We start from the raw sequence: 10104 nt of genomic DNA, 5'->3' as shown, positions 1-10104 counted from the left end.
ACTACTTTATTGTTGAATTATCTTTGAATATGTGTAGGTAAACCCTTCATTGGGGATTATTAATGGGATTTTTTGTCTGTTTAAACAAATTGGATTTGTGGATTGTTGTTACTATGTTTTAATTATTGTTCTTAACACTTGAATTTATTTGGCCAATTTATTCATTGCCTTGTGTTTTGGTTTTTGTTTAAGAGAGTAAAACCGGAATAGACCAATATAATTATGAACGTAGGAGTTAAATTGTGTGAGAGTGAGTTGGCGAGTACATGTTCCTAGGGTTTTCTTAATAAACATCAATTGATCAATAATTATGTTAATCATTGTGCGAGAGTGAGTAATTCGTCTGGTTTTAGATCTTTGTATATTTCTGCCTGCAATTGTTCGAGGAAGAATTTTAGGTGTTTACGATTAGCCTGAACCTTAATAAAACCACCAAATTCATATTCCAATATGATTGAACATCATAATGAAAGTTAATAATCCTTACTTTTCCATTATTGTTAAAACATTATTTTCATACAGTTTTAGTTAATTTTAGCCATAATTGTTATTTCAATTTATTTAGTTTAATAACAACATTCAAATATCTGTTTGGCTATTCAAATTGAGTCTCCTAACTCGTTATATTTAAAAGCTTTCTCTGTGGGTACAATATCCTTACTTCGCAATCTGTATTACAAGTTGGCATACGTAAGTTGGCGTATTTTTTACCAACATGGAGTTTTACACATTTTTTTTATTTAATAATAAGAGTTAGACCTAGTTAGGTATAAAAATATATTAATGACGTTACTAATTTTTTTATTAAATAAATGACCAATCATATTAAAACAATTATATTTGCTAATTTAGTATATGAATGAGTTTTATAATTTTAAAATTTGTGTAAAGAGAATATTATTCTTAGAGATATTCAATACTCTAAATAAAATTGAGAAAACCACAAAAATATTAATATTTAAATAGAAAATAACAAAAATACACACCAACCTAATAATTTACATTGATACCAAAAAAAGATAAAAGTTTACATATTCTAACCAAACCACTAAATAGGAGACACATGGCACACACAAAAAGCAAAAAAAAAGGTCAAAAACGTGTTATAATCGGTCAAAAACGCGTCTGACATGCGTCAGAATCGCGTCTGACACGCGCGTCAGTGACGCGTCAGCGCGTGTCAGCGAATCTCAGCATGTCAAAATAATTTAAACATGTATCGGCTATGTATCAGCTATGTATCTGTTATGTTTCCGGAATGTGTCACAGGTTCATTTTCTCATATTTTTAAAAATATAAATAAATAATTTTATGTGTGTATATATATACACACACATATTATTTATGTACTATTTATGTGTATATGTATAATATATTTTAAATTCAAAGATATATGTATCACATGCTTTAAAAACGCATAAATTACGTTATAAAAAAGTATATATATTATATATTATGGATTAAAAATATACGTATCTATTATATATAAATTATATATATAAATTGTTTCTAATATATATTCAATATATGTATTTAAAAAACGTGTTTTCCTATTAAATATTTGATGCTTGCTCCGTCCTTTTATTTTTCCATGTTGCACGAGATTCTGCTTTTTAGCTCAATTTATTGTTTATATATATAATGTATTTACGATGTATCGACCATGTATTTACAGTGTATTGCAAGATATAGATGATACATCGGTAATATATTAAAATTTTATTATTAATTTTTCTCATCTATATTTATGATCTATCGATAGTGTATTTATGATGTATCGGTAATGTATTACGATGTATCGATAATGTATAAGTCATTTTAAAATTTATTTCGTTAAAATAATCTAAAAAATTTAAATATGTATCATTTATGTATCTGCTACGTATCGGACAAGTGTCATCGATATATCACTAATACACACATGTATCGGTCAATTTGAAAATCATTTTATTAAAAATAATGATTCTGAGTTGGAGATGGATTCTAAAAATTATAATCAATGGTGTATCAACAAAATTCATTTCGTTGAAATAATAATAAAAATAACATATATCTACAATATGTTAGAGTTGTATCAGTGCTGTATTTACGATGTATCGATGATATATTCAATAATATATCTACAATGAATCATGGTGTATGTATAATTTTTCTCCTCTATATTTATAATATATCGATGGTGTATTTATGATGTATCGATAGTGTATCGGTCATTTTAAAATTTATTTTTGTTAAAATAATTCAAAAAATTTAAACATGTATCATCAATGTATCTGATATGTATCAGAAATGTATCATCTATATATCAATAATACACACATGTATCGATCATTTCGAAAATTATTTTGTTGAAAATAATCATTTTGAGTTGGAGATGGATTCTAAAAATTGTAATCAATGGCGTATCTATGAAATTCATTTCGTTGAAATAATAATAAAAAAATAACATGTATATTAATGATGTATCGACGATTTATCTACAATATATAGGTGGTGTATATATACGATGTATACATCATGAATGTATCTAATATGTATACACATAATAGAATGAACCAATGGTTATATAATGTCTTTATTAAATTTATCATCAAATGAAATTAATCTTACAGCTACGAGTTTAGAGGTGTATCAGTGATGATTCTAGAGCGTATCGACAATGTATTTAGTAATATATCTACAATAAATCATGGTGTAAAAAGCTACACAGCTATGAAACTACCCAAATAAAGTCTAGTTGCAAATAAAGTCTAGTAGAAAGAACCATAGTTCTGAAACTACCCAAATAAAGTGTAGTTGCAAATTATGTTGCAGTAACAAATGTCAAAGCAGTGATTAGACTAAGCATTACCATTCTTCATGTCAAAACTTTAAGCCACCCAGAACCCGATAATCATCAAAATTAACCAAACAAACATACGCATATTAAGGCCATAAAATTAAACCAAAAAGTAAATAGCAGAATCATCACAACAAAGATACCCATCTCTACGGTCTTATTCCTCAGCTTCTTTATTAGCAACTTGGACAGATTTAAACCACAAATTTAATTCAATTACTTTCTTCCAAGATCAAAGCTTTTCAACAAAAACTAAGTTTTCCTTTCCGAGCAGATGGTGGGATTTTTGGTGGCTTGTCTCGGGGACTCGGACTTATTTTTGCTAACCCATTAGCTGAGTCTTTTGTTCTATTCTCCGCCATGCTTCTTTCTTCGCCTGAAGAAAATAAAGAATCAATAAGTAACTCCAAAACTACAAAAAAATCAGCCACTTTAGCTATGCTTATGCATGTTTGATCTTCTACATCTATGATCGCTTTACAGATCGTGCTTGTGGATATTGGAATTTTGAAATCAATTGAATGAATCAACCAAATGAATTTAATAAGAAAATTGATTGTATATTATGAAAAAGGAAGAGACTTTATACCTGTTTTATGATGATTAGAGAGAAGATGTTTGAGAAAATGACAGGCCGTCGTTGATCGGAGAATCCAAAGGAAGAAAAGACATTGTTCTTATTTGATTAAACCCACACAGCAAAAAAATATTATAAAATGTAATAATTTTGCCAGCTAAGCTATTTATTGTAAAATGCATCTGTTATAAGAGAAAAGATTGCAGTGTGTTGGCATTTGAGAAAACATCATCCGCTTTCTTAATTAATCCGTAATTTTCTCAATAAAATTTTGATTTTTTGGAGGTGCAAGGGCCACTGTCTATTACATCGTTTTTCTTCTTCTTCATTGCCCTTTTTTTCGCTGCAATAATAGCTTTACGATTTTTTTTCGTTGCTCTGTTCGATGGTGGATCCATGGAGGGGTTGATTGGTGCTCTCCGATGAGCCTTCAGATACCTCAGATTCATCACTGATGACAACCAGTGCCGATGACGGTGATCACGTTAGCAGGCCTCACTTCAAATTTATGATTTCTGTCGTTTGAACTTGAGTATGATGAATTGGATTTGTTGTTTGATAAATTAGATGGTGGTTTAGGTGGGTTTGTGTTAATGAATTTTCTATTCGGACCAGATCTAAATGAGAAGATAAGATAGAGAAATATTACGTCTGGTTGGGTCTTGAAAGAAGGAGACTTCACGATCTGTTTATACTTCATCTCTTTTAAAATGTTATTATCATTTAACAATAAATTTAAGAAAGTAAAAAAGAATTGAGCTGAAAAGCTGTAAATTGGAGAGACTGATGTGTGAGTAGTTGCAGAAATGGTGGGATGAAGAAGTTAGGAAGAGACACAGTTCTTCTTCAATACTTTATAGGTGTTTCATTTTTATAGTTAAGGATTATTTTACTGTTTAATTATATTGATTATGGTGACTAATTATTGACAATTAATTATTTTATAGTTTAATTAAATGTTAAATATTTATATTAAATGTTTTTTTAAAAGATTAAATATGTTACTTTGTTTTTTAAATATAATTCAGATCTCGTAATTTAAAAATGGATATAACTGTGATACATATTCAATACATCTGTGGTACATATTTGATACTAAATTTTAGAAATATTAATTTTAAGTTTGAGAAAATATACATTTTAATAGACTATTGTTAAGTTACGTTAAAAATTAAAAAATGTACATTGTATTAATGCTTTATACATATTTGATACATTTCCTATACATAATTATTTTGAGAGATTTTAGTTAATTTGATTAGTATTATTACATATATTTGTTTATACATATTTGATTCATGTCAGATACATAGGTAATACATCTCCGATACATATGTGATACATCTCTGGTACATAAATTATACATGATATTTATTAAAAATAAATAAATTAAACATGATAGATACATTTTTTAAATGTACTTAATAAATACATCGCTAATTCATTATTTATACATACATTTTTTTACAATAGTTTTTTAATTTTATTACATATATTTTTTATACATATTTAATACACCTCAGATACATAATTTATTCATGATACACACGTTTTTTACTAAATTTGTACATGATTTTTTTAAAAGTATCACTGATACGTACAATTAATACATGATAAGTACGATTTTTAGATGTATTAAATGGATATATCGTTGATAAATAATTTATACATAATATATACATTTTGTAAATATACTTAATAGATACATCCCTAATACATAATATACATGGTAGATATATTGTTTATACATTAGATCTGTGTTCGGTCTGTATCAACAATATATCTGATAAATAATTCATAAATTATACTTATTTTTTTAAAAATTATATTATTTGTATATTTGTATATTAGTATATTTGTGTATTTTTATATTTTTAAAATTAATATTTTAATATTGAAACAAATATATAAATAAATTATTTATTTTGTAAAAAAAAATTAGATATAAGATGAACTGGACCCAATTCATGAATTGGGTCCAATTCATACACTAATCCGCGCATCATGCGCGAGTCAGTGTTATTTAATTTGGTGCACCAGTTTTGATGCACGCCGACGTCAGCGAAAAAGATATTTATGAAATATTTTGAAAAAAGATGGCAAGGTTTGTAATAAATGATAAAACAATTGTATATGGTGAAAAGGAAGGGCCTTTTTTTTGGTATTTTTGTGAATTTTTTTATATACTTTATAAGTGATTTTAAATTATTAACTAATAAAATTACATTGAAAAGAAAACTACGTCCATTATTTAATAAGGATATTATAGAGAGTTAGTATCATTCTAACTAAATAAACTAAATTTCTTAATATGTGTGTAAATGAAACAAGCCTATCTTTTGTGGACAATGGGAGTATTACATAATTGGATTTATTATCGGTTCCTTTTTAAAGACTAGTTTCGCATTACGTGCTATGCACGTGGCTCGTAACGTAACTTCTCAATGAATATATTAGTAAATTTGTTATAATTATATCAATTTTTTATTTATAATTAATATTAAATTAGTTAAGAATTTTTGTAAAAGTAAATATAATATATTCGGTTATTAAAGTTTTTTACATACTGAATTTATTCTTCTTTTGGTTTTATAATAACCATAATTAAATAATTAACTTAATTTTATTAATAATATCTTTAAAAATAATATATTGACCAGATACAATATTTTAATTTTGTAGTTCAATCAAACTAAAAGATAGATATTCCTACTAATTTGGAGACAATTTAGTTATTTTTTACATACTAAAAATTAAATTGGAGATAATTTAGCTACCTATTCTAATTAGGACTGTAATTACAATAGTGATTAATTAAATAACTAATTAGTTATAAAACCTTTATTTAGTAGTAAACTGGAAATGATTATTCAGTAAATTTGACTGTCCCCCCATCCATGCTTTTATATATAGTATAGATAGATAAGTGTTATTTAATTATGAATTATCTTATTATAATATATAATTAACTATTCTTTAAGATACATGACATCTTAATTATATAATTATTTAATTAGTTATAAATTCATTTTTTATAAGATAACAATTATCTTATTATATTATCTTTTTTGAAGATAATTTTATGGTTAAATATATAAAAAAAGGATTATGATATGTGTTATCCATTTTAAATTCATATCTTGTTAGAATTTCTAATTTTAAAACGATTAGAGTTCACCTTATCGTGTCAATAGAGTGGCCGACACAACAAGAACACGAACCTCCGACTCATTTTGATGTCTACAGAATATGTGAAGACCAAAGAACAATTGAAAAATAATATAATTACAAGAGCTCTGAAATGATTATCTTTGTATTTTTGGGAATTAGTTAATATATAAGTTCAAGCTCGAGGAGAAGTGTTAAAATATATCAAAAATGTAGGTATATTAAAATTAATTAGTTTAATAATTACTAAGCTAAATTCTAGATTAATAAATTATAAATAATTGTGTTTAATTATTATCTAAAATAAAATTTCTTCTTAGAATAGAGATTATATACTTATATAAATACTGATGCAATTGTTGAAACATTATTTTTCTTTAATTATGGTGGAAAAAGTACTGAAGTCATGCTTTACAGTCCCACATTATCACAATGCTAGCTAACTTCTAAAATAGTGATTTGTATACCTGAGAGAGCATAAAGGATCGGGATTCCCTCAAGTTTAAATGAACTTGAGGGGGTCATGTTCACGATATACACCGTCATACACCGTCATGAACGGTGTATATCGTGAACATGACCCTCTCAAGTTCAAAATGAACTTGAGGGAATCCCAATCCGAGCATAAAACAGCTTTAAAAACAATGGCTTAAAAAGATAGATAACTAGTGTGGCAACGTTTGCCTCGAATTAATTTTGCAGAACAGAACTGAAAAAATAATTTTTTTGTTTGGATCTTCCACAGGACAGCTTCATGAGATTAGACTGTTTGCTTGCACCAATAATAAAGAAAGCTCCACATGATTGCATTTATATCAAAGTTTGCCTTTATCTTTGATCATGCAATATATTCAACAGTTTATAATTGAACTACCTGAAGAATGGTTGCACTATATGCTATGATAGAATTTTAATAATAACTGATTGCACATATACGGAAAGAGAATTCCGTCATACCTATCCGTCAAGGCACTTAACTCAATGGCCAAATAACTTATCGACATCCTCATGACAACCACACCCTGATTCAGTGACTTAACTCTGAAAAATGTTATTGTCTTGCAGCTGTATAAAGGCGGTGGCTTAACATGGTTATTAGGTAAGGGCCTGATGCAAAGCTCAAGAGAGGAGGTTGAATGGCGGCGGACTAAAATGAGCATTGGAGGTAATGAAGGAGATCAGAAATGTAGTTGTGATGTTCAAACTTTTACAGCGACATTTTCCATTGTGCAGATTTTATGTAGAGTGTCAATTTGAATTCAAAGGTTGCTTCATGCATTAGATCATATGTATGATCAAATACAACAAAGACACAATTATGTGCAGGCCTCACCTACCTTCTAATGATTAAGGTGCTAAGCTCATATAGTATGCAAATGCTTACAAGTAAAAGAAGAAAGTCACTACCTCTAGCTCCTTCCATTAGCATATGCTGCATACAGTCCTGCAAAAAGATCACTTTACTTCTACAAAAACTATTTCTGCACACCTACGTTGACTGAAAATGGAAACGTTGAAATCGAAAACTCTCAAGATGTTATTTTTTAATATCAAGTTTTGGAGTTTTAGAAACGGAAAGAAAATGTTTAATGTAGAACACGACACGACAAAGCAACATAGCTGCAAATTCATGAAACTAGAAAGTAGAGGATATAAAAGAATTCTGCAAGAATCAAAGTCAAAACTAGTGCGACTCAACTGATACATAGGGGTCATATTTAGGAACCATGAAAGGTAAGCAGCAAATGAATTTAACATCCTAATTCTGAAATGACATAACAATGTTCTAACTAAATTCTTAGCAAAACAAGAAAAAGCTCTATTATTGAAGTAATAACCGGAGATATACATACACATTTGACCTATATGAATTTAGCTAACATGTATGAGCTGACTCTAAGCCGACTAACATAAAAGGCGCCTTAGAGTCTTAAGCACCTTTGCCTATCTATACACAAATTTTATCTTTCTGGGAAAACAATATTTCGAGTCTGCCAGTATATATAGAGCAAGTTCATTACTAATACATAATACTAGGTACTGAGAATCAAAATTCTTCAGAGATACACATTATGTTTTAAGTACCTCAGGAGCTAAGAGCAAGTATATAAACCATCATGCATGCTCAAGTGGTAGCGTTCTTGATCCAAAGTTTCTCTAACTGCGCGATAAAACTGGATCCACGACGAAGAATTGGCATCCGAAGGACCCCACATAAATGTAGGGTTAGGGCTGGCTGGGCAAGCAGCCACCAAGTCCAATACAGACACAGTTTGTGTAAGCCGGGGAGGGAAATTAAAAGCCAAATTATCGACTTTATGCTCGTAAATTCTACCATTTCGATCCAATTTATACCTTGAAGTGCCCTGAAATTGTCCCTTGGCTTCCCAAGGGACTCTTGGGACACCTTTCAAATTCCACCTGATCAAAATGACATTCTCCGAAGGCTGCCAAATCCTAAGAACCTCAAGAGAAATATCTCTGAACAAAATCTTTCCATGAAACCGTAATGCCCAAAATATCAATTTGTACCTTTCAATGCCCGTAAACGTGTTCAACGGGTCCAGAAAAGTGATGTCATCCCTGAAAACAAACGAAAGAATACACCCATTAATCTAATACGAAAAGCAAGGATCATAAGCAGGGCGGACTTAAAAAGAGTTTACGGTGGACAGTAGTTTTCTAACTTAAAATTTATAGTATTATCCACTTTAATGTTTTATCAATTTTAGCAATCTTACAAACTTTCAGTATAATCTGGCCCTGTCTTATAAAATATTTCTAAGTCCGCCACTAAGCGTAAGGAAATAGGAGATACCCAGATGAGAAAAATACCTGTAAATATCATAATTGAGGTCTTTGATAAAGAGCAAAGGCAAATCCTCACGGAGGGTTCTTACAGCAAGGCCAAGATTGACATAGAACTCATCCTTGTGGTGGTTATCCTGTGATGAGGGAGAAGCAGATAGGGAGGTGTTGTTAGTGGTGGGTTTTGTATCAGTTGTGGCTGTTGATCCATATTTATAAGTACAATTTTGAGAAGCAAATGTTTGAGTTTGGCAAGCAATTGGCTTCTCTCTTGGTGATTTTGAGGTGAGGAGAAGTGAAGGAGAAAGGTTTGGCAGAACAAAAGCCATACTTTTTTGCAATTCTTTATTCTTATTTTGCTTTTTTTATTTATTTTCTATTTTTTTAAAGGTTTTCATGGATGATATGAAGAGAAGAAGAACAAATTGAATTTGAGTGGCTTTGCTTTGAACATGGCCATCAAAAATTCAAAGGGTTTAATAGTCTAAACTTTCCCAAATTGAAAATGCATTATATAATATTATGAGTTTTTTTTATATATTTATTTGAGGAAAAAATGAGAAAAATATAGTGGTAATTTTCTGAAATGCATGTTTTGGTAATTTATTTACATTTTTATCTGTCAAATTTTAATTTTTCTTTTTTACTTTTTTTTTATTTACGAAAAATATCTTTTTGTTTTTTTAATTTCAAAAATACCTTTTTTTTTGTT

General features: G+C 28.8%; 1 protein-coding gene across 3 annotated transcripts; it reads right to left on the bottom strand.

Moving 5' to 3' along the window:
- Window positions 1-2917: 2917 nt before the first annotated feature.
- On the bottom strand, window positions 2918-9846 carry LOC126682304 (uncharacterized). 3 transcript variants are annotated; one of them, XM_050377942.2, is made up of 4 exons: window positions 9420-9846; window positions 8670-9167; window positions 7992-8028; window positions 2918-3215 (listed from the first exon to the last, which is right to left on the bottom strand). In XM_050377942.2, exons 1-2 carry the CDS (start codon window positions 9719-9721, stop codon window positions 8678-8680), a joined length of 792 nt encoding a protein of 263 aa, XP_050233899.1. In that variant the 5' UTR covers window positions 9722-9846; the 3' UTR covers window positions 2918-3215; window positions 7992-8028; window positions 8670-8677. The 3 variants fall into 3 exon arrangements, with proteins under 3 accessions (XP_050233899.1, XP_050233898.1, XP_050233897.1); XM_050377941.2 differs by lacking the exon at window positions 2918-3215 and having other exon boundaries at window positions 7340-8028; XM_050377940.1 differs by lacking the exons at window positions 2918-3215; window positions 7992-8028 and having other exon boundaries at window positions 8380-9167.
- Window positions 9847-10104: the final 258 nt, after the last annotated feature.

Source organism: Mercurialis annua, linkage group LG5 (genome assembly GCF_937616625.2).
Source record: "Mercurialis annua linkage group LG5, ddMerAnnu1.2, whole genome shotgun sequence".
In the NCBI taxonomy this organism is placed as follows: Eukaryota; Viridiplantae; Streptophyta; class Magnoliopsida; order Malpighiales; family Euphorbiaceae; genus Mercurialis; species Mercurialis annua.
This window is presented reverse-complemented; position numbering and strand designations above follow the sequence as displayed.